Source organism: Mus musculus, chromosome 2, assembly GCF_000001635.26.
Source record: "Mus musculus strain C57BL/6J chromosome 2, GRCm38.p6 C57BL/6J".
Lineage (NCBI taxonomy): Eukaryota > Metazoa > Chordata > Mammalia > Rodentia > Muridae > Mus > Mus musculus.
Genome location: NC_000068.7, coordinates 64,898,286 through 64,924,064, shown reverse-complemented (window position 1 = coordinate 64,924,064; position 25,779 = coordinate 64,898,286). Strand labels below are relative to the sequence as shown.

Here is a 25,779-nt window from a genome sequence, read left to right as displayed (position 1 = left end):
GCTTGGTGTTTGGGGGGGGGTGCTTATGACAGCATGAGTGTGTGTGTGTGTGTGTGTGTGTGTGTGTGGTGTATCTCTGACTCTTTTCACTTCTCTCAGGACCCTTTTCTCTTACTGGGGCTTCCTTGCTGAGCATTAATGTAAGGGTTTGTGGCTGTTCTTGTATCTTGCGCTGTGTTTGGTAGATGCTCCTGGGAGGCCTGCTCTTTTCTTGGGAGAAATGAGGGTATAGATCTGGGGGAGAGGGGAAATGGTGGAGAACTTGGAGGAGTGGGGGCAGGGAAAGCTGTGGTTGGGATATATGTATGGGAGGATAAATGAATAGAAATAGAAAAGAAAATATTTTAGTTCTTTTTTGTATTGATAGTATGTGACTGTTGAAGGTGTTGACATTCAGTGAGTTGATAACTTGAGAACCTGTGTGTTTTTTTCCTGTTTGTTCTGTAGGATGGCATGCAGCTGTATCAGAATTATATGCATCCATACCAAGGTAGAAGCGCCTGCAATTCTCAGAGCATGTCACCCATGGTAAGGATCAAGGGTCTTTACACTTTGCCTTGTGGTCAAATACAGTCATTCTTCTGTAACGTCCTCAAATTATGCTACATACAAGTTTCAGTTTTGTGTTTTGTATATGTGCAGTCCCTGTAATTAAAAATAAAACACAGAAAAAATATAAAACATTCAGCGAAAGCCAATAATTTTATGTGTTAAAGTAAAGCGAATTGAAAGACTTCTGTAAGCCATTCTGTGCCGTTATGACATGTGGTGATTAGGTCATAATAAGATAGTTTGCAGAATATTTTTCTTGGCATTATGGATTATGGCTTAACAATCGTTGGTTTGGATTGTAGAGTTATAGACCCTTTCAATGTTAATTTAGTATTGTTATTGCCACATAACATAGGATTATTTAGAGTCCTGAAAGTACACTATACATATCGAGGCTTTCCTGCATTCTGACTTTTTAATAATGTTACTTTAAAAAGTCCTAGGCCCTTAAAAATTGCTGCTTTTCCAGAAAAATCACAAAACTGGAAGCTAAAATCTAGGCCATGCATGGCACCAGTAAAGGCCTGCTTCTCCAACTCTATCTTGAATATTCATTTGCAGATATACACACACTCAGACATATCCAGATACACACAGACACACACACAGAGACACACATATTGTGCTCTCTCTAAAACGTCAATTTCCTGTACACAAAAATACATTTCTCACCTAAGGTTTGCTTTCTGCTCCTTTTGCTGTCCTTCCTGTTATTGGTGGTGCTTGAAATCCAGACATATGTGCCTGTGGTACAAATGACTTAGTGTGAAATATGTGTTTCCATTGAGGTTAAAATACATTCTTCATGGCTGTGACCAAGGAAGGTACATGTGTCCCACATGTCAGGTAGCAGATGAAGTGCCCCGCTCTAGGAATGAAGCATGAAATGATGCTGACTATGAAGCCTGATAGGACCGTAGAGGAAAAGCTCTCCAATTTTGTAGTTAGGCTCCTTTAAGTCATAGAAAGATAACTTTTCATCTTTGTATCATATTCTTCTAAGCCTTAAAATAAGAAACTAAAGAATGTAATGAATTTTGTAATAGCAATTTTTTTAAGGTAGATGTTTTTACAGTTCGTCAGCTTGCTTTTATCTTCCAATCCATATATACATATATATAAAGTATATTGAATTTTATTATCTTAATCCTTCCCTAAGTCCCTGCAAATTTCTTTCAGAGTCTGAAGTTATTAGGATGAATGTGTTAACAGCAACTAAGCATTTGGAGGCAATTATTGTCTAATGTCCTTTTAATCATAGGAAAATGTTATAATCAAACTCCTTTCCATTTTCATCACTGTCATTAACATTCAAGTATGGGGGTCACTGTTACCTTTGTCTATTGAAATTGTATAATGTGGGGAATGCTGGCGTTTAAGGTGTGTGTGAGATTTTAGTTACAGTGTTAATTGATCACTACGTATAAGAAGACAAACTCGGTAGTAGGGTATGGAGACTAAATAGGAAGAGAGGTTTGGATGTCTGCACAGGAAAGGCCTGTCCGTGGGGCAGGGGTTGTGATCAGAAAGGGCGGTGTTTATCACTTTTATCTTTGTGGTTCATAATTTCTGTGATGGAGAGTTAGAAGATGTGGGAGCATGTTGCTTATTTTGGTGTCTGTGGTCCATCCCGCTTTCCTACATGATTATAGAAACATCAGAGGCTTAATAGAGGCCAGGCCCACCCTGTCCCCTTCCTTAGCTGCTTTTCAATCAGGAGCTACTGAGAGGAAGTCACATATAAAGGACAGAATACTCAGTTATATATCTAAGGGCATACTCTATACTTTTTTCACATACACATTTTGAGAAGAGAAATGATGGAAAAGTCCATACACCTGTGAACATCTTAGCTATTAAACTGCATGTAGCTGTCCCCCTTCGTTGGCCCTGAGATGAGAATCAGAAGCAGCCATTTCAGGAGGCCAAATATACCTGGTTCTTTACAGGGCCAAGTTAGGATTCATGTGAAGAAGGGCTACTGACAGGGTCCTAGCTGACATGAGGGTTAGGGTTAATTCACCCGTGTTCCATCTATTCTCTACTTCTGACCCTGACCTACACATTCTAAACTGAAGTTCATCCCTGTACCTCCTACTTTGTGGTGAATAAAAGAACCCTAGAGAAGACACAGCATGTCAGTTACCCCTGTTACCATAAACTGTCTGCATGACTTTGGCTAGCCACTGTTTTCCTACTGTGCGTGATAAAGGGATTACTGTACAGTCTTTGAGGACGATCATATCTCGACTGTCCTGTGGCTCTGTAGGAATGAGCCGAGATGACAATACAGGAGAAATTCCGTGGTTTCTTTGTAATGAGGGGCTAGGTATATATCCAGCTCCTTCAAATGGAAATGGTGACAGTGACTGCTACTATGTGCCTTGGAGTTAAACTCCCAGAGTGACAGACATGTTATGCAAACTGCACTAGGAGTGGGTGGATCGGATTTCAAAGTGTGAGTTGTAAAAACCCAAGCTTGTGCCAGAGCCCTTCTTTGGAAAGAAGGCAAGGCTGTTACAATTGTGGACTATGTTTCTTGGGGGAAAGGCCCACTCATCCCTAGAAGAATGGGTGAGAATTTGAGGCAAATATTTGAGAAATCCAACCACTTCTGAATGTTATCAGCATTGCTTTCCTATGTGAAGGAAATCGAGCTGAAAATGACCTTTCCAGGCTGTCAAACTCTGCTCCGCTCCCGTTTCTTTGTCCACTAAAGGTAAACTATTAATTTTTCATCCACCACCTGCCATTCAGTAGAAAACATTGGCTGCATTACTGTTTTCCCACGGTGTAGTTTCCATAGCAAATAAATAAAAATGTTCTCCGTTTGTCTTGTAATCTCCTTGCATTTGCCAGATAATTATGAACATGGGATCTTGCCTGGCCTATTTCGGGGAAGAAAAAAAATAAATAAAAGATTGTGTTTGTGTCTCCTTCCTAACATCATTTTTATGTTATCAGGAACTTGAGAGTGCAGAACCCATCTTGGCATGTGGAGGTAAAGATATTATAAGGATCAAGCTATCATTAGGATCGAGACCAGTTACTCTGTGGTTGGGGCAGGTAGATGATTTTCATTAAGGTCGGCAAAGCAAAGGCATATCCGACTGGTCCCCAGCCCGGCACTGAAGATCACGGGGTGAGAAGGGCAAACTAAAGTGTGACAGCAAATAGAGATTACAGAGACAGCATCTGCCAGGAAAGAGCAGCTGTCAGTAATAAAAACTCCTGCAACAAACAGGAGATTGCACGCGGGTCTCGGGGATAGAGGTGAGCCATAATAAGACTACCGCTCCTCTCTCGTGTTTTGCAGAGAAAATATCAGATGCTAATAAACAGGGGTGTGTGATGCAGTGATAAAGAAACCCTGAATGTTTCTCTTGTGGATAACGTTTTGTTTGAAGTTCACACGTGACCACAGTCGGTTGGCTGAATCCTCAGAGAGGCATGGTACTCTCCGACGGGCCCCCCATGCAGCCTGCCTTGGCTTTACCACCATCATCCCTCTTTGACTTCCATTTCTCTAGTAACTAGTGGAGAATAACTTAAATGTTTCCATTGTGTGCTGTTTCCTTTGCGAACATTTTGTATATCATTTCCCTGACTTCTGAAGACAGCAAGGCTCTTGACTAGAGAGTTTGACAACTATTTCTCTTTTCGAGATTCTTCACTAGGAAGGGGGACACACTTGTTTTTTTTAAAGAGATTTATTGTGAAATAAAAATCCGCCCACCCCCGTAAATGAAACTACGATCCAGGCATTAGCTGATTTATTTTTTAGAGGATATGTTTAAAAAAAATATTAGCAAAGAAACTATGACCCTCTTTCTTTAGGCCGTCCTTGTTGGTGGTACCAGCTGGGGCTCAGGCGTCTTTCTGTGCTTCCCACTTTCCCACAAGTCTCCCCACAGAGAAAAGTGTTGCCTTGGGCTCAGACACTTTAATATTATAGACAGATCTGCACTATCATCCCACTGAATTTTACTTTCTGAGTAAAACCAGAATTGATGCACTAAATGTTAGAAATAGATTTTCAAAAACAAAGATATTCATGGTTTTTTTTCCATTATAAAACATGGGCATTCTTACTCAGCAACAATGATACAATTTAGAATTATAACACACAGTGAAAAGAGCAAGTTTCTCAGTACTTTTAAATTCTTGGCATGGTACTCTTGGAGTTTCAGGGACAATAAATCACTATTTCCTGGAATTCTCAGAAACATCAAAATTAAATTTATTTTAAGGACATTTCTAATAATCTCAACACTATTTTATTTGAATAGTTAAAATTTATGTTTAAAGAAAGAATATGTATATTTAAAATTAAGAATAAAAACAAGACATGAATACAAATTCTAAATATATACTGACCTAATTATACCTTCCATTGAGTTTTAATTTTTTAAAACTTTTTATTGATTCTTTGTGACTTTCCCATCATGCACCGTAATCCACTTATTTCCTCAGGTCTTCCTATCTGTCCTCTGCCCTTGGAACCTCTGCACTAAGAGAAAAGAAAATAAACATAGAAAACCAAAACAGAACCAAGCATAGAAAACATCTCCTCATGGAAGCTGTAGTGTGGCACAACATGTTCCACACTATATCCTTTTGTGGGGGTCACACACCTCGAATGGGCAGCACAGTAGAGCTGGCTCTGGTGGTGTGGATGTGAGTGAGCTAGCCCTGAAGTCATGAGTAGGAGAACTGGCCTTGCTTCTCAGCATTCGGTGGACTAGCCAGGGTGTGGGTGAAGGAGAGCTAGTGGGCTGACCAACTTAGCTTCCACACAGGCCCAGATCCGGGGCTTTGAGTTGTCCCATCCCCAAATCTACCACATCTTTGAACTTCTGGAACACATGAAGGGGCCAATCTTTTTTCAGATCCAAAGTTGTAAGACCTACATGACACAGGGCAACAACAGTATAACTGAGAGGAGTCCTGGTGAGGATACAACTTTGGTAGTGTAGAAGAAACCAGAGGCCTCAAGTCAGACCAATGACTCAGTGTAATGAACAGATTTGCACATAAACATGGGTGCACTAACGCTTACACTTCGGGTTGGTTCAGCTGATAAGCACACTGGCTGCTTTTCCACGGGATCCGAGTTTGACTCTTAGCACCGACAATGATGACTCACAAATCCTTTGTAACACCAGTCCTGGGGAATCCAATCTCCTCTTTTGACCTTCCCAGGCACTTCACACATGTATTGCACAGACATACATGCAGACAAAACACATAAAATAAAAGGGTATTTCATAAGTAGCTGCACTTGACATTTAATTGGCAAATTTTAAAGCTTAGAAAGATGAAGTAATGGATCAATGGACATTTTTGCTGTCTTCCCAGGAAATACCTAAGTCCCTGAGTTCAACATCCCCTTCAGTTGTCTCGGCAGATAACCACCGGACTAGGGGACGTATGTGAGATCACCGTTTTACCTCTTCTGTATATTTTAACTTTTAACTTTCTGACTGGCCACATCTGCAGTCCTGTCAGAGGCACAGCTTGGAGAAAGTATTGGAGAAACCAGACCTGTTAAACACACGAGCCTATTTTCTCCAAAGGAGAAATTACTGATGCCTAAACACCCAGAAGGCTAGACTGGATGTTGTCTAGCAAGCTGTCATCGTTGTGCTATTCTATAGAGCTAGCTTTCCTGAATCCACTAATATCTTGAGCTTAGTCCCTAGGTGACTAGAACCCGAGAAAGCGTCCCATGTATTTTGCATCCTCCATCAATAGAGCCTATCCTTATGCTTCCTCTTTAGGCCCTTACCCTGAGCACTGTTGGTCAGTCAAAGAATTGATTCTTATTGTACAGGTCTCGGGTGCTTTGCTACTTTGCACAGGAGTTTCCACGTAGCTAAGCCTAAAGCTTTGTTGTGATGAGTGTCATGTGGAAATCTGTTTGCAAAGTTTAACTGCGAGTAAAATGTGTAAGAGGAAATAAAACCAACTAGGTCTGATTCTGGCAGTTTGCCCCAGTGCCTGCTAAAGTGGTGCTAACTAGAGTTTCATTCTTCACCTAGTGTGGATCTTTTCCCTGCCAACCATGACACTTACAGGGACCCTGGCAGCATCCCAGTCCAGAATGGATGCATATGGCCAAGTTCAAAGCTGAAGTTTAGTGATGAAGTGTATATTGATAGTTCAAATGTTTATTTTCGGTTGTTTCTATTTTTCAGAGAAGCGTATCAGAGAATTCCCTAGTAGCAATGGACTTCTCAGGTGAGAAGAGCAGAGTCATAGACAACCCCACTGAAGCGCTTTCGGTTGCTGTTGAGGAAGGCCTCGCGTGGAGGGTACCAGCAGCTTCATTTATCTCAAATGTTCATGGTTTGAGTCATTTTATCCGAGAAGTTGAGTTTTACTTTTGTTCCTTTTCTTGCTCAGAAAAAAGGCTGTTTACGCCTGGGGAATCACGGAAGCCCCAGTGCCCCCTCCCAGAGCTCTGCTGTGAACATGGGTATGTTTGCTCTCTGTCAGATTGATGTTCCTTTAGATACGGTCACATGGGATGGGACAGGGATTGCATGCAGTGAAATCAGGATCACGACAGACAAACCTTTGTCTTCTTCCCCCAGCTCTCCATCGGTCCCAACCATGGTTTCACCACAGAATTTCCAGAGATGAGGCTCAGCGGCTGATCATTCGGCAGGGGCCTGTGGATGGGTAAGTCTGAGTGGTCATGTTTGGATTTTTTTCTATGTATGCATGATAATTATTTAACACATGCTATGAAATTATGACTGTGCCTTGTCACAAAGCAGAAGAACTTTTGTTACATAAGCGTGGTTGTCACTGCATTCTATTGGTGTTTAATATTTGTGCACAAATGTCCAAATAACAGGATACTTTATCCTTGACCAGTTAGCATTAATATTCACTTTATTTGTGTGGATTCTATCATCTCAGACTCTAATGTATGAGTGGGGGTAGCCTAGTCTGATTGAGATGTCAACATTTTGGTTTGCACATACAATAGATATGCTCCCAAATGTATTTCATAGCATGATGTTGTCCTGAATTGGTTTTCTTGGATATGATGCAAATACCTTAGTTGAAAAGCTTTTTCCTATATATTTTGAATTCTTGCCTGGTTTATTTTTCTCTTAATATCTGTATTGCCATTTTGTTAAAATAGTAATAGCTATAAAATTACTTGTTGGTGATATCTCTCATTGTTTTTATTGTGTATTATGGAGTATAAGAGAGGAGGATAGAATGACTTATGGAGCAGTTAAATCAGAAGGCTTTTCCATTTTATTGAGTATATTTCATCCACTCTGTATAATTCTAGCCAGATTTTTTTCTTAACTGCAGAGCAAATGAGGGGATTGTGTTGATGTTTAAAGAGGGGAGAAAGCAGGATCCATTTAAACAATGGTGATGGGATCTTGTATCTGCAAAGATTGCCTTAAGGTGTTGACAACATTGAGCTGTTTAATGCTGATGTTACGATAAAGATGCACATTTGCTCATTTCACTAGACTCTAAGAAGAGCTGTGACTATGACTCTCTACATGAAGCACACCTTTTGTGGTTATAAATTTAACAAACTGTAGTCTCACAGAGACCAAGAGAAAAAAGTATTTACATAATAGAGGATTACAATTTCCTTAATTTCAGAGTCCAGTATTTATAGAAATAAAGAAAGTAATCGAAGAAAGAATAACATACTAGTATGGTTTTTAAAAAAAATGTTCCCCCTTTTTATTTCTTTGGATAGACGTGATGGTGCCAAGTAGCCCACTAGGTGGTAGTGCTGATCTTCTTGGGAAGGGAAGAGAATTGTAGCTTTCTTTACCACTGAAATGCCCTTTTGTCCTGTCCTCCAGTGATGTAATCTCTGAGCCTCACACAGAACGCATGAAATGGATGCTTTGCTCAGACATTGGCTGCCTCTTTGCCCAGGCACAGTGAGATTAGTATTGGAGTCAGCATAGGGACATTTACACAGTGTGCTTGCCAATAATTAATACAAAACGGGTTTTGCGCAGCACTGCCAGTAAATACGAATCCCTGCCTGGTAGAATTTTTTCCTAGGCCATTAGGCCACATCTTGCTTGTCTAGCCTGACATTATAAAGGTTTTCTGCTGGACTCTTCAAGGTTAAAGTGCATGTTGTTCGGGTATTTCTTTTACTTAAAACATTGTTACCTAAACATTTCACAAACAATTTCAAGATTAATTTGTTAGAATATATTCATTTCTTACTAATGAGTCTAATAGTGGTAAAAACAAGAGGATCCACTGCAGAAGAAGGGAAAACCCTATTTAATTCCAAATAATTTCCTCCTTTCCGGGGCCTGTCATGCCCTGTCAGTCAAAATAGCAATGTCCATTCTTTGTGATGGATGGTTATGAGAGAGTGCCTAGTTTCTCAGTGAGCAAAGGACATGACAGTAATTATTGATGCCACTTTACCATTATATTGGCAGTTGTGAGCACACAACCTCACCAAAGGTTTGTGTATTTACCCTGCTATATCCATTAGTATAATGATAGTTTTACAGCATAAGTTTATTACCTGTTGTTTGCCAAGTTGGAGAGTCTTACCCACTGACCACCTGGTAAAGGAGGCCCCGGCTATAGCATTTATAGTATGCTTCCCTGCATTTCTACACCAAAGTATTTCTATGAAAGCTGAGTGTACAGAGAAACATAATGAAATGCCTTTTCTTTCTTTAGAGTTTTCTTGGTACGGGATAGTCAGAGTAACCCCAGAACTTTTGTACTGTCAATGAGTCATGGACAAAAGATAAAACACTATCAAATTATACCCGTAAGTAATTGTGACTTCAGGTTCTTGTAATGGAGATGCTCTGAATGCATTTGCTTTGGGAGCCTTGGGTTTCCTTTTGTGCCTTTTATTCAATATAATTTGGGTGCTTTGACTGAAGTTAAGTTTGGCAGAAATGGTTTTATGAGCCTGAATTAATATAAGGAATACAGGAATTGTAAAAAAAATTAAATTTCCCCCTTTTCCACAAAATGTGATTTAGCGATATTGTATAGACCTCATGCCACCTATTGTTAAAAGGCCACTAAGAAGTCCTTCCATGAATGTCACTAACAAATTTTTTAAAAAGCAGTGCTTGAAAATCACCTTTGCCTCCGTCCTCCTCTCAAAAATCCATGCTTTTGTTGATGTTTCCTGCTAACTTCATTTTAACCAGATGAAATCACAGGCGCTGTTTCTCTTGCATTGCTGCTGCATGCCTGTGCGTGTGTGTGTGTGTGTGTGTGTGTGTAGGGTGCATACTAGTAGCTCATGGAGTAGCAGAGATTTGTTTTGTAAGACTGCTGGAATGCTGGCGATTCTTCTTGAGATGCCCTTTTTCTGGATTTTTCCAATAGTTGTCTGAAGTGTTGTTCCCCCCCCCCCCCCCCCGCCCCGATCCTTTGATTTTTTTTTTAATTATATGATCAGCAACTCCAGCAAATATGAAGTGATTCATGCCAAAAAGCCTGAGGAAAAAAAATAAAATTTAAAAATAATTTAAAATGAGAAAAGAATATTAAGCAAAACCATGGTAGGTTTCTGCTTAGTAAAGAGTACAGAATCCTCTCCAAGAACAGGCAATAGTTGTGCTATCCTAACTCTACAGAACAGTGGCAGAATTCAGAAGGAAACAGACTGCATGGGGCTGGAGAGATGGCTCAGTGGTTAAGAGTGCTGACTGCCCTGCTAGAGGTTCTGGGTTCAATTCCCAGTAACCACATGGTGGCCCACAACCATCTGTAACGGATTTGATGCCCTCTTTGGGTGTGTTTGAAGAAAGCAACAGCATAGTCATATAAAATAAATAAATAGTTCAGAGCTGAGATGGAAGGAAGGACCATCCAGAGACTGCCCCACCCGGGGATCCATCCCATAAACAACCACCAAACCCAGACACTATTGAATATGCCAGCAAGACTTTGCTGATAGGACCCTGATATAGCTATCTCTTGTGAGGCTATGCCAGTGCCTGGCAAATACAGAAGTGGATGCTCATAGTCATCTATTGGATGGAATACAGGGCCCTCAGTGAAGGAGCTAGAGAAAGTACCCAAGGAGCTAAAGGGGTCTGCAACCCTATAGGAGGAACTAACCAGTAAGCCCCCCTACCCCCAGAGATTGTTTCTCTAGTTGCATATGTAGCAGAGGATGGCTTAGTTGGCCATCAATGGGAGGAGAGACCCTTGGTCTTGCAAAGATTATATGCCCCAGTACAGGGGAACGCTAGGGCCAGGAAGCGGGAGTGGGTGGGTTGGGGAGCAGGGTGGGGGGAGTATAGGGCACTGTCAGAGAGGAAACTAGGAAATGTAAGAGGCATTTGAAACATAATTGAAGAAAATATCTAATAAAATAAATAAAAAATAAATAAATCTTTTAAAAAGAAGAAGAGCCAGACTGCTTACTCAAAGAGGAGACACTGCATTTGAATGCAAGTGATGCCAGGGAGAGTAGGCACGATGCTATTCTCATTGTCCTTAGTTTTATATACTTGTTGATTTAGGCTTATGAACACATAGTATGCAGAGGACTATCTATACTTGCTCTTCTGGGTCATTGATCCCCTTCTCTGTTTTATTTTAATGTTTTTGCTTATTTGTTCATTGGGGTTTCCTCTTACTAGTTTGCTGCTTCTTCTCTTGAAGGTAGAAGATGATGGTGAGCTGTTCCATACTCTGGATGATGGCCATACGAAGTTCACAGACCTCATCCAGCTGGTGGAGTTCTACCAGCTCAACAGGGGGGTCCTTCCTTGCAAGCTGAAGCATTACTGTGCTAGGATGGCTGTTTAGCCAAACTGTGTGTCACTCGTTACACTACAGAAGAAGAAGGATGCAAAGGAGAATGATTAGAGAGAGAGAGAGAGATCACAAGGCTGAAAACAAATCATGGTGAAAAGAAGATTTCACCTGCGGGTTACAAAAAAAAATAGGTCACACATTGCAAATTAGTGAAAACTTGGATTCCTATTACACTCATGACTTTAAATTTATTAGTTAAAATTAAACCTTATTAAAAAAATAGACTCGTGTTCTTGTGTGATTTTATATGGCTACGGGGTTTTGTTAAATGTGAAACTTTAAGCACTTACTTCAGTCTCACCATGAGATATGGGAAGATGCTGGGAGTGGATCTGCAGGGTTGGGGACACATATTTAGAGCTTCAGTGCTGATGGGATCAAGTCCAGACTGTGACATGTAGCGAGACCCTGACTTAAAGAAAAAGTTGTTCTGTCTGCTTGAAATCCTGGGTTTGCTCCTCAGCACAGCCAAAAGCAGAAGACAAAACCTGATTCAGAAACATCTTTTAAACACTGGATTTCAGCTATGCAACTTAAAAATATTAATAGTTATGACATATAACCTGTGGTTCTGTAGCTGGTCACCTCAATAGTTCACATTTATCTCTTGTTCTAGTTTGCAGAATACCCTACACCCTTTTACTAATACACAAATATCGCAGTCAGAGCAGGTAAAATCAAGGATTTCAAATCTGTAAGGACCCAAACAGCTAACTCCACTTCCTTCTCTTTATGTCTTCTTTTAGCTTCTCGCTGTGGTAGCTTATCAGGTTGCAAACTTAAGGAACCAAGACACTAGCCTTCCTCATCATCTTGGGAACCTTCTGGAAAGAAGTTTCCTCTTCCCTCTCCCTTTCCTCCTCCTCCTCTTCCTTGCCCTTCTTCCTTCTGCCTCTCCTACTCTCCCCCTCCTTTTCCTTTGTTTGTTTCTGTTTCTATAACTTTTCCCCCCTTTTTGTGGGAATGATAATAGTTGTTCTTAAAGAAATGACGAGAAACAAAACACCAGCAAACATTAATATATCTTTTTTTTGCCTTCTAACCGACCTTTGTAACAACATCGTGGGAAAGTTAAAGATTTCTTTAAAAATATTTCAGAAGTACGTAATTTAATCTTAGATAACAGTGATATATTTTGGTAATGGAGCATGGAATATATTCCCAAGATGCTAATAAAATCAGTCATCCCTGAGAAATAATTATTGGTTGGATTTTAAAATGTCCAACTTACTTTAACATTATAAGCTTAACTCCTCAAGTACCTAAAACATAGTCCATTCTTCTGTTAAAGAATGCTGTCAAGTCTCGATGAAGACTTAAAGATATCGGCTCTTCAAGTATATCAGTCCTTTCTTTACCTTCCAAAACAGGTCTGAGTAGATCTGATTTATTTCTAATTTATGTAAACCCTTTGTGTTTTGAGTTAGAATATGTTTGTTCATTTTGTACACAAATAGATCATATATAGTATGCTGATCATAATGCTAAACTCTAATCAACTGACAATTTGCATTTGTCTTTGTTATTTATATTTCTGACTGTCCTCATAATCTATAGATATTATAAGTCAATGAAAATTCCCAAGGGAAGATTGGTGAAGAGAAATCATTAGTTTTATTCCTTCTGAAAATGTGTGTGTGTGTGTATGGGATATGAACTTAATGTGATGTTAAATCTGATGATGCCAGACATATCCACTTGTCAGGTAATCTCAATATATTCCCCAGAAAATATGAATTACTCTTGGGTTATCTCCCACTTTGATTTAGCTCTGTTCATTTAATTTGTACAGTTTTGGATAAAGATGAAGACAAATCATTTCCATTCTCCTCTGTTCAGTTGCTGAAAGGAAGAGATGGGGTGGACCACCTGTTCTCTATTCTTTTGTATCCCCTGACACTTTAGGATAAGGACATTATTATGATATTTAAATATCCCAGACAATAAGTTGAAAATTATTACGAGTGTTTTATTTAAAATTAATTGCTTGTTTGTGTTAGAGCATAGGCCTCAGCTAGTGTGACCAGACTAGATGAGTGTTTTGGCTTAGCTCTCTTTTATGGGGCTTACCATTTGTTAATCAGAGTACTCTATGGCCTCTGACTTTTGAATGTCAACAATAATAACTGCAGACATCTTATTTCTATGTTTAGTCTTCAGATTATACTGTTCTTGTGGAAGGATGTTACTTGTCTAGTTACAGAACAGTTCTCAGAGCTGGCCTCACCATTTCAAAACCTGTTCTTCCTATTGCTAGTCATTTGTAAGCTTCAAGGTGTTATGGATTCCTCCAGCATCCAGGTGAAGCTCTTGAAAAACTTTCATAGAATGCCATGAAATGGGTAAATTAAATAGATATTGAGCTGATTATGCAGAGATATCGTTCTGTCTACTTCTGCATCTAGGTGACCATGCTGCAAACCTTGATGTATAGTGTCTTGCTTTGACCACTTCTAGAATAGTGTTTATTTCTTATGTAAGTCCTCTAGGTTTCTATCTTGTGTTCCCTGGCTGAGTCACACTTCTTATACTACCAGTGGCATTGAATAGTTTTCTTTAAGAGGAAGGTCCTATAACATTTGATGAACATTCATCCACAGCTCCATGCCTACTGCTTGGGATGCACCATCTTTGCTAGTCTTGGCTCCCACTTTCACCATCTGTGACGTTTAGGAATGCACATAACTGGGGTATTGCTAGTAATGTCTCCAACTGCGTGTTCCTTGGGCTACAAGTTTGGTATTTGCATAAAAGAAAGGCCAAAATCTTGGCTGAGCATGTCACAATAATCACCTTAAAATAATCACCTTAAAATAAATTCCATAAGTGCATTTCTCACCAGCATAATTGCACATTTGTGTAGTTGTAACACCATGTGATCAGTTGTTTGTTTTTGTTTTTGTTTTTGTTTTTTTCAAAGAACTAAGTTTACAGAGTTCTCAATTTTCTAATTCAACTTCACTCAATGTTTAAGGCAGTGGGCACCGGGGTTAAAATGATAGTACAGGTGCCATTCCCATGCTTGCTTCTCTTTCCCCCTTCATGTCAGGGGTGATACATTACACTTTGTATGGTGTGCCTCGACATTTGGTCTCTGCCTACACCCTGGCTGTATCTTAGAAGTAGCCATGAACCCTGCTGCTAGTCCCACCTTTCTGTAGGGCCAGGAGAACAGCTAGGCTGTGTCCATTTGTCCCAGATCCTACAGAAATCCATAACTGCTTTCACCTACTACACTGGATTTGGCATTCTCGATAGTTGAATCCTATTTCCAAGTCATAGTGACTGACACAGGGGAAGGACAGAAGGATGGAAACTTACTGCGTGAGCAGTGTGAAGATGGAGGGAACACCAGGCTAGGTGGGGAAGTTGAAAGAACTCTTCTCAGCTGCTTTGTTCAATGCGCAGAACTTAGAAAACTGCATACAAGTGCCCTCCTTGCCTGGTTCTGTACTCATATTGCACTCACCACCCTCAGAAGCTCATGCAATTAGGACCAGAAGATGCTGTCATTGTCTTATGTGCGTGTTACAGTCACTCCTGGATGCCCTGAGTGCCTGTTACGTGAGAGTTACTTTTAGATGTGAAAAGGTGAGTATTGAGTTATAAGCATCTGTCCTAAAAAGCAGACTAAGAGCTCTAAATAACAGTGTTATTGGAAGGCAGGCAGTAGTTGGGTATACAAAGCCTCTGGTAAAGAACTGTATGATGTCATCAGAGGGCCCAAGCAGAGTGCCAGGCAGAATAGACATACTATAGGTAGAAGTTAAGAGTTTTTCAGCAAATGATAATAGCTTCTTTGTAACTTCAGTGCACAGGCTATGACAACACATAACAGACTTATGGAAAATAGAACTTGAAAGCCAGTTCCTTCTGTATTAGGGCATTTCACTGTGAGGTAAAGCAAGTTTTTGCCTAAGTTAGGTAAAACCATAATAAGATGTTTCAAGTTTTGGTTTTCCTTTTACCTATTAGACATCATAAATATGATCTATCGCTTTATTTATCTTTTTATTTATTTTTATGCATCTCCAAAATTAAATGAATGGTTGAACTCATTCTATCATATCTGTCTTAAAGTTGAACTAATGGCCCAGAGATAGAAAAGGAGTTGTTGATATGGTGACCAAAGCTGGAAAAGATAATGGGGCAGAGGGATGATGGAAGACAGAAGTCTTTGAAATGTGTTTTATGATATACTGCATACATGATAGATATATGATAATGAGAAAAACCCACTCAAGAGCCAGGGCATGGAAAGAGAGTTGTATGGAGGGGACAGGGAGGGAGTCGATGAGTTTGATGAGGGAGGAAGAAAGAACGAAGGAGAACAAATGTTGATCACGATTTTAACAGATGACATCAAAATTCTTACAACAAAACTGGTTTCCTAAAGATCTCTTCACATAGGAAGGTGATATCTTAGGGTCTTGGGGCATATGCTTGTAGGACTAGTGACATGAAGAAAACTTGTTTCTCACAGGAAGATTAGAATTAGAGCTCAAACTGAAGAAGGGAGACAGGAAAAAAGAGTTAGGTCACCACGGTGGAGCAGTTGGGCCATAAGGAGAAAGATAGCTGTTTAAAAAGTAGAGCTCCGTGGGTGAAGAACTAAGCAGTGGAGGGCAGAATGTTTTAGGATTGTAGGGGGAGGTCTATGGCAAAAGATGGCAAGGTAAACTTGAGGAATAAACTAAGGCCAGCATCAATAGCCATGATATGTGAGGGGACCTCAAGAATGACGAAGGTGAAGTTGCAGGTGATGCCAGATACCATAGATTCTTAGAGACCATGAAATGTGACTTGGGCTTCATTCTGAGGGAAATGGAAAGGCTATGTATGGGAATTTAGAGAACCAAGATTAGAGTTATGTTGGGTTAGGGCCCCTCTTAATGCTGCACAAAACATGCACAGGAAGCAAGCAAGAGTGGATAGCTTTAACAGCACCATTCATAAGAGTGAAAAATTAAATCATACAAATGGGACTGGCCACAATCATAATGGATAATCCTGTGTATGCATATACTGCTGTGAAAAAATTTCCTCAACCCTTGATGAAAGATTTGTCTCTGGTTGTGTGTCAGAATGTTCATGAACATGGTATCAGAAACAATTGAACCTGATACTCCTGTAACAGAAAAGCCATGGGATGGTAAGGTGCCTTTATATTTTGTTTTATCATTTTTATATTTCAAAAATGAATGATGATACTTTCAGTAATCTACCTTTTTCTTCATATTAGGTAAATATATTGTTCAGGAAAATATTATTCAAAAAACATTCTCAATACCTTTCTGAATTTGATGATATTTTATATTTGTCATTACTGGATTTGAGCTTGTACTGTTTTCTCTAACGCACACATTTGGAGTATTCTTTTACCAAGCCTACTTTTTCAACCTGGGTTCTTAGGAAACATAGAGACTCATTAATTCCCAATAATTGTCATGGCTGATAAGCGTGTATGGCATGTTCCTCAAGAAGAGAAACGAAGTCGAAATTCACTGTCTCTTCTTAGGCTGTAGTCTTTATCACTGAGAGAAGCTAGAGAATTTTCATTACAAGGGCTTGCCTGTAACTCCTGAGTTCAGTTTAGCTCCCAGTTTTTCATCGTCTGGCAAAGACTACAAAGCGCTTCAACAGGAAGCTCTCCAGGATTCCTTCAGCTGTAGCATCCTGAGCACAGAAGAATGAGATCCAGGGAGTCTGAAGGTCGTTTGAGCACATCTTCTGAAAGGACATTCATGTCTTGATGATGCACATCACACTGGTAGAATGTTTCAGTCACCATAAAGGAAAATAACTCATCTGGAGTTGTAATCTATGGGGCTAATATTCGGTTCCTTTAGAGAAAATAATGTGGTCTCCTCTGCTCATATCGCAAGCCTATTCTTTTAATACCTTCCCTTAGTGTGTCTTGTCTTCTTGGTATCTTTCAAAATTCTCCTTTCCCCTGTGCTATAATTATGAACTTAAGTTCATTAAATCAATGTTTTCATACAAGTTCCACAACTCTGCATATTAGCCAAAATCATCTGTGAAGTTTCTGAAGAACTGCGGAGCTTAGTTGCTAGATTTACAGATAGAATGCTGCTACAACTCATTACTTAAATACTATTAGGTCTGTTGAATGTCCCACCAAGTGCTCCTCAATACCCATCAGCTCCCTGGAGGCTGGGAGGTGTATACTTAAAACAATTTACACACAAAAAATATCTTCATGCGTGAAAAAAAAGATAAAAGTAGCAAAAACAAACAAACAAAAATCCATCTGGGGTTTTATAACTTGCAGATAACACAAGACTACAAATACTGGTATTTACTATGAGAATATCCCAGGCACTATGGCCTAAACATTTAGTTCCCCTCACCTAGCTAAGCTAAATTCATTTGTATTCCTTGTTTCATTTTCACAGTTGTCATAAATGATTCCTGTTGTATATGTTGCTTTATGTACTGCCTGGAAATAGATTTAGAAGATTATGCATGTGTGTATGACTGTGGATTCTACATGTGCACATGGTCATGTATGTGCAGGTGCACATGTGTGTGCATACCAGTGGAAGTTAGAGGTCACTGTTAGGCTCTCCCCCTCAGTAGCCATCTGTCTTATGTGTAGACAAGGTCTCCCACTGATCCCAGGTTCACTGATTTCCCTAGATTGGTTATTGAACTTCCGGTCTCAACTCTCCCATTCTCTCTGTTCTTCAAGTGCTATTGCAGACACAGACCACAAGACTGGCTTTTTATGTGGGTCTAAGGGATCAGGGCTTAGGTCTGCAGGCTTCTGCCACAAGCACTTTATCTACTAGACCATCTCCTCAATCCCTTTAATAAGTTTTGATTGTTATAGTGATGAAATTTTAGGAAATTGCACAGTATAAAGTATGTCACTATGAAAGAATCTGGCTCCATGGATGAAGTGGCATCTCTGTTCTGTGCAGTTTTCAATGGGGAATTGTGTTCTGATCTCGGTATGATGTTGGTCTCGGAGCAGTGATGGCAGAAGTGTCAATGCTAATGCAGTGTTCCTTTAAGTGTGCATTGTGAACTAAATAGATGAGAAATTCTCTCAGCATTTCTGCAATACTTCTGTAGGGGTGCCCTCAAATTTCCAGGGGGCAAAAAAGCCTTTCGGATCATTCAGATTCACTCAAGAATCAAACTAAATTTTAGAATAATTTCTTAACTTCTCCAATCTTAATTTATCTGCTCTTTCTTGGCACATTGGTCTTCCCCCGTGCCCCCCCTCCAATTATATTACAAGGAGATCTACCCAGTTCTCAACTGTGTAAGAGGACAATGTGGATGCTCATTGTGTAACTCTGAAAATACTTGCTCTGCTCACTGAAGTTTTCTTATTTCAAATTCAGAACAGTAAGAATTTTTGTCAGATCTGCTTTACACAGAACAGTTACCCTCTATGACTGAATTATGACTTTGAAATGATGCATTTGGTGTAATAAATGCAATGGCTATACAGGTGGTACAGATATGATTAACATAAAGGAAAGACATAAAAACACAATACATAAAACCTACCAGTTCTCTTTTAGAATCCATGTAGGAGAACGCCGAAGAATCCAGGTGATACTAGTGCACAGCCAGTGGATGTCACCAGCGCGCCATGGATTTGTGGAATCAGCTGTTGTTTTCCCTGTTACCTCTCAGGATTAACTGGCTGGTGGTCTTGTACCTCATAACATCCAATATGTTTTTCCCTTCCCTTATAAATTATTGACTGACTCTGCGCCAATTAGTCCTACCAGTTGGTAGGTTTGTTATCAAGTTAAGCTTCAAGACAAGAACCTGGACTCAGATGATTAAAAATTTACAAGCAGTTGATTAAATATGCAGCTAGTCTGTGAAGTTACTTCTTGAAACTATTATGTTGTCTTTTAATACTAATAATTTGTCTAATTAATAAAAAAAAGCTGGAAAGCATGTAAGAAGGCGTGAGTCTTTCGAGAGAATCAGGGTAAATGTCAAGAAATAAGAATAGTCTTAGGACACATATATTGCGTGAGATAGCTATAGGTGTTTTAAGAAATGATTTCCTCCTCAGAAAATTCTGTAGTTTTGAATGTCACAGTGGTTGTGGAAACTTCATGTTCATCCAACGAATAATCTGAGGGCTAATTAAGTACATTTTTAAAATGATATAGTTTTGCTTTAATTAAAAATCTCAGTGACTGCAATATATTTTGCAACTCAGAGGTCAGGTGTGCTGTTAGGTGTAAGACATGGCTGTCTCCATCACGTTGAGACCACTGTTGAGAACCTATACCAATGGCTTATAATGCAGTTATATTTTAGCTGACAATGGAGTTAAGACATCTCCCTAAGCAACTCTGAATGTCAGCTTTTAGGTTTTAAAATGTGTGTATCTCCAGATCATGGCTGCCTCTCCTCTGTAGAAAAGAGTTAAGATTCCACCCGTGTCTTGCCACTGTCCCTAGTATACAAGCCATTTAAACGGCTGGTACTCATTTCTTCCACTGTGTTACTGTGCAAATAAAACAAGGGCTGTCATGGATTTCTCGGCTACATTTTCAGTCCTATCACTGGTTCTTTGATTAGGTTATTTCTGTTGAAGAAAAAAAAATCTGTATGTGTAGTTTGCTGTCCTGACACCATAAGGAAGAAGACAAAAGGGCTTAAGCTTGCTTTCTTGTCTTGGGGTGTCTGATTCATTCACCTTAGATTTCAAAAGGGTTCAGTTTAGTAGATAATACTGTTGCCATGATTTGTAAGGCCCAGGCATTGCACTGAATACTCTCCATGGGTAGTGCATTCACTAGGGGCTGGCAGTGCATGTGTTCATCATTGATACTCAAGTTTGCTATTATGGGACAGAAAGTATCTGTTAAGTCTCTTCCAGAGCCTTTTGAAATGGGCCTTGTCTGTGCTGATCCATAAGATTAAATCTAGTTACGGCAACTGAGACACTGGAGTTAGGGTTGCCTGGAGCATTAATGTTTGTTGGTTAATCTTTGAAGCACAATTAGAAGACAGGTGGAAATGTTCTCAATCTTCAACATGAATGAAACAACAACAGCAAATGAATATGATTAATACTCTCCTAACTTCAGGCCAATCTGAACTTAGCTCTAGGGTTGATCAACTGTTCTCATGCTAATCTATGAATATAACATGTATGCAGCTGTATATTAACCTCACTTCTGCTGTAGAAAGAAATGTGCTGTTGCAGTCTATACCAAGGAATGACAGACTGCTTTCAAGCTAAAGGGTTTGTTAGGTCATTAGTAGCTATGTGTTCTAATGGCATAACATGATTTGATTTGTGGAAAAGTACTATGGGTAAACCACATGGTAACTATTAAATGATTTTGAAACTAAGGAATGAAAATTCTATATTTACCAAATATACAATGATTCATTTTCTTTTCTTTAATAATTTAGGATTTGCCAGGCAGTGGTGGTGCATGCCTGTAATCCCAGCACTTGGGAGGCAGAGGCAGATGGATTTCTGAGTTCGAGGCCAGCCTGGTCTACAGAGTGAGTTCCAGGACAGCCAGGGCTATACAGAGAAACCCTGTCTTGAAAAACAAACAAACAAATAAAAATATGATTTATTTGTATATTGGAAGGATTTTTTTTAGATTTATTTATTTACTTCATTATGTGAGTAATGAGTACATTATCTATATGTACACGTGCATGTCAGAAGAGGACATCAGGTCCCAGTATAGATGATGAGTGTGAGCCAACATGTGGTCGCTGGAAATTGAACTCAGGACGTCTGGAAGATCAGAAGTGCTCTTAACCACTGAGCCATTTCTCCAGGCCAGAAGGATTGTTTTTTAAAGCTACTCATTTTGTTGCTCAAACGTGCTGATTTTCAGTGGCCTGATGGAGGTTATCTTTATCTATTAATCTTTTCTTTTAAAACCTGGCCGATAAAGCCTTTGAGTAGAGGAGTCTGGTCTCTAGGTACTCTAGCTAGATTGAATTTGGGAGGAGGTTCAATATGTATTGGGGAGAGGGATAAGGAGACCTTACATCTCAGGGATAATATACACAAATCAGAAGACCTCAATTGTAGAATAAACTCTTTCAATAAATATTACTTTCTATGTCATTTTCTTTGTCTTTTCTCCTTGTGAATATAACAACCATTTCATAATTTTTGGTTAAAAGGATAAAATGATCATTACTGTAACCACACAGCTTTTTAAACCCATGCTAGGATTATTATGTCTATTCTAACTAAACTTTTTCAGTGTCTTGTATTCTAATTTTTTTCTGTCTCTCTTTTTCTAAGGCAACTGTAGTAGGAGAACACTTGCCTTGCATGTATGAGCCTTGGTTCATAGTCAGCACCAATGTTACATTCAAGAAAAGAATACAGAAACGTAAATAGCTTGAGTTCTCTCCAACCCTTCCGGGCTATGCTTTTGCTGCTGGTTGTGTTTGTTTTGGGTAGGTTCCTCTGCCCTCTTTATGTATGTATTCTCCTTAGACTTTTTTTTCTCACCCAGCATTTCTTTTGCTATTCATAGTCTGACTGTACTTCAGTGAGCAACATAAAAATATACCTTTGCTTTGAAACCATCCAAGAAAAAATGAGTTAGATTTATACAGCAAATTGTTCTATCAAAAGTTTACATTTATGAGTGCACATTGATGAAAGTACTTTGTCAAATTAGCATGTTTAGAACAGTCTGTAAGGTTCTCTTGAACAAGGAGTGCACTTCATATGCCACTGTCTAGTCTCTCCAAGCTGTCTGCCAAGATAAAGCAGGCAAATACGGTCTGATTTAAATAATAGATACATCTCCTACCATAACATACAAAAATAGAACGTAATCCTTCCTCAGCATTTGAAAAAATAATTTTGGCTCTGTGGTTAAGAGCATTGGTTGCTCTTGCTTAGAACCTGGTTTCAAACACCTATATAGTGTTTGTAACTCCATCTCCAAATGATCTGTCATCCTATTTGTCCTCTACATCTGACATACATGTGGTGCACATATATACATTCTGGCAAAACACCCATACACATAAAATAAATATAAATAATATTAAAATTAATTTTGGGTATTCCTTTTCTCCTTTGGTAGCAGTTTTGCAATATATGAAAATAATAATGAGTTTGTGTTATGACTGTTTTTTTTCTTCCTATAATCTATCTATTTAACACTTACTGATCATTTCTTATATCTCAGGAGCTATCATGTGTGCTAAGTAACTGAACTATAAAAAGAGACAAGGTCTTTGTCCTCAAAAATTCACAAAAAGGAATATATATATATATACATATATATATATATATATGTATATATAAAAATATATGAAAATATGCTCTGCAGATAGATAATAGATCACAAATGTAGTGACTTCAAATGGGTAACTTCACCTCCAAATGGGTTACTGCACTGGGCATGTGCTGCAATTATTTTCAAAATAACATGTTCTTTTCTTGTGTCTTGTCTATTCAGATTTTGATGGAGGTGGTCTGAAACTTTTAACTTCATTCATACTACTGCTTTCTTGAGCTTATAAAATCTCAACTTTCATATTCTACAATACAGAATTTACTATATATATGTATATACACACAAAAAATATACTTTTGTACTTATGAATTGTATTAGTAAACCTTCATCCTACATGTAGGAAGTTACCTTCAAGTTGCCATTATAAGACAATATTTGTAATAAATTTAGATGGCATGCATTTACAGTTTTATAAGAGTAACAATTTGGACAAGGTCTTTGAATATCCATACAGACTACAGCATTTTATATGCCCATATCACTTGATACTTTTCAAAATATATCTTAAAGGTCTGATTCTGAGGAATCAGGTTTCCCAGCAGAGAGAGAGAGAGAGAGAGAGAGAGAGAGCTTGTTTGTTACTGTGAGGGGCAGAGTATACTGCTACCTCTTCAACACGAAGACAATTCAAAATGTTTATGTGATCCTTGACTTGTCAAAGATTGCAAATGCACTTCAGGTATGGTTGGCTGATTCTATAAATGAGTTTTTCCACTTTTATAGTTATATCAACAGACATTTCATTAAATTATACTTAAAGATTTGATGAGATAGGTGCCGCGGAAAGCAAGTCAGCTCAAATTTCGTCGTCATGTTGTGATTAGTCTAGGTGTGGTGAGCCTGAAAGGGTGCTGTTAATCAGCGGGATCATTTGCAGGAAGTAATGAAACTTAATAATAAATAATTTCAAGAGACCTCTTTAAGCTGGAAGATTATTATCAAACTGAATGTATGTGTTGATGGCTGTACCAATGAAATGATGAAGGTCAGCTAGGAGAACCCCTACCCCTGTTCTAGAAGAAAGGATGCTCATTCCTCTGTTTTCTTGCTCTGTCAAAAAGAGGTCAGGGAGAATGGGTACTTCCGGTTTTCCATCAAGACATGTCTGAAACATTCACAAAATCCATATTAACTGCATGAAATGAAAATTCCTAAAGAGTTATATTGGATCTCCGCAATCATTTTTAAGGTAGACAAGTTTTGGTGTCTAATAATTGTGTTCTGGATTACAGTCATGAATCACAGTATAAGATTACTTAATCCAGAGAGCTTCATTTTGAATGCAGAATTTAATACACACTCATTATAGCTGCTGTGTTGAACTTAATACAGTGAAAGCCAACAGGTAAATATGCTTGAGAACAGGCTATGCTAATTTTACAATTCCCAGTAACTTAAAAAAATATTTCCTTTGACATAAGATAAAGAAGCAGACATGCCTGGTTACATTTGCTTGTTACAGAACACATGTACACACTGGCATTAAATTGCCTTTGATTTAAAAATAACCGGCATGCAACTTCACATAGGGTATTGCCAGCACAGATGACTACAGTTTAGCTGGGCCAGGAGGGAATCAAGTCCATTACAGAAGGCAGGGGATTAATGAATTTTGTAAAGAGACACATCCTAATGAGATTAATTTTAGATTTAATTGCACAAACCTAGACGTCAATGAAGATAAACAACATAAAATCCCCTTAAAAGATTTTAAAAAAATCTGTATAAAGTATCCTTAGAATATGAACAAATTTTCATTCCTTATACTGAGTCCCATAAACAGAAGGAATAAGAAGGAATTACCTTTATTTGATTTTTTGTATTTCCATTTAAGCATAAAAAATCTGGAAAGACCTGCTACCTGCTTGCTGATTGCAGTCCTGGATTGGAAATGCTTGAGAAAAAAAGTTCTAAGAATCAGTGAGCTGTTTTGGGGGTGGGGCACCTTGCACAGCTCCACTAATGTACTACACTAACAACTGCGGTCATGCTATTCTTTCCTTAATTTCTGCCTCCTAATCAAAGGCTGGTTCTGTGAATACATATTTTAGAAAGAGATTTGGTACCTTGCTCTCTGTGCTTTCTGTCCTCTCCTTCACCTTTATAAGCACTGTCCTCTTAGAAATCCTCTCCAGTCACTCGGTAGCACCCAGACTTTAGCCTTGGCAGACATCACTAGTGGTCATAAACATTAAATTTCCTCTCCTGCCAGATTTATGGAAGATTGGTCGCCAGTCCTCAGATTAAATGTGTGTGCCACCACACCCTGCTCAGAAGCCATTTCTGAGGTCGTTTGTAGATGACAGAGTTAGGTGTGGCCTTTACCATTTCCCAGTTTGCAATCCCTGATTCTGTTTTCGGGTTCTCATTTGTGTCTGTGATTCAACTTGTCTTTTGTAGTCTACAAACACAAGATATAAAATAACCAATCTATATAAAAAGTTTTTTTTTTTTCATGGTGAAACAAGATCTGTTTGTACCTTGCTCTTCTTCCAGAATTGGTTAGTCTTTATACTTTGCACTCTGTGATGGAATGAAGAATCAGTTTGTGAGAACACTGAGGGTTGGGGAGATGGTTCAGTGATTAAGGGTCCCAGATGCTCTTCCAGAGGATCCATGTAAGATTCTCAGAACACGAATAGTTGCTCACAACTATCTATATCTCCAGTCTCAATGGATCTGATGCCCTCTTCAGTTCTCCATGGGCACTGCTTACTTGTGTGTGCAGACATACACGCAGGCGTGATGCCCACGTTCATAAAAACAAATAATTTAAAAAGAAGAATCAGTCTGCCAATATATGGAAATTCCCCAATGTGTTTTTCATTCCAGCCCCACCGAGTTTACAGGTGCCCATGGAAGTTTCACATGTCTGCATTCCATTAACATATTTGAAAAAAGAATCAGTGTCTTTAATACTAAGCAACAACTAGCATGTATACATCACTTTCAAACCTAATGGGAGTCTCAAGAAATGTGAACCTGTGTTGGAGGTATGGTAGCAAGAAGAGCAGGTGGTGTTTAAAAATGGGAAAGAATTTGGAGAGGATTCAATTTTAAAAACAGAAATAGAGAATGAGCAAAAGAAAAAAAAATCATAACCATGGCAGAG

The 25,779-nt window shown here is 38.9% G+C and overlaps 1 protein-coding gene across 2 annotated transcripts in view; it reads left to right on the top strand.

Moving 5' to 3' along the window:
- The window catches only part of Grb14 (growth factor receptor bound protein 14), a 110,291-nt gene extending 98,702 nt beyond the window's left edge, over positions 1-11,589 (top strand). The window contains exons 8-13 of one of the 2 annotated variants that reach the window (XM_006499883.4): positions 448-528; positions 6,750-6,866; positions 6,958-7,030; positions 7,149-7,236; positions 9,256-9,349; positions 11,212-11,589. In XM_006499883.4, coding sequence (XP_006499946.1) covers positions 448-528; positions 6,750-6,866; positions 6,958-7,030; positions 7,149-7,236; positions 9,256-9,349; positions 11,212-11,358 — 600 coding nt within the window. In that variant the 3' untranslated portion in view covers positions 11,359-11,589. The remainder of the gene's footprint in view (positions 1-447; positions 529-6,749; positions 6,867-6,957; positions 7,031-7,148; positions 7,237-9,255; positions 9,350-11,211) is intronic. The other variant, NM_016719.1, reaches the window with a different exon arrangement.
- The last annotated feature ends 14,190 nt before the right edge of the window (positions 11,590-25,779 follow it).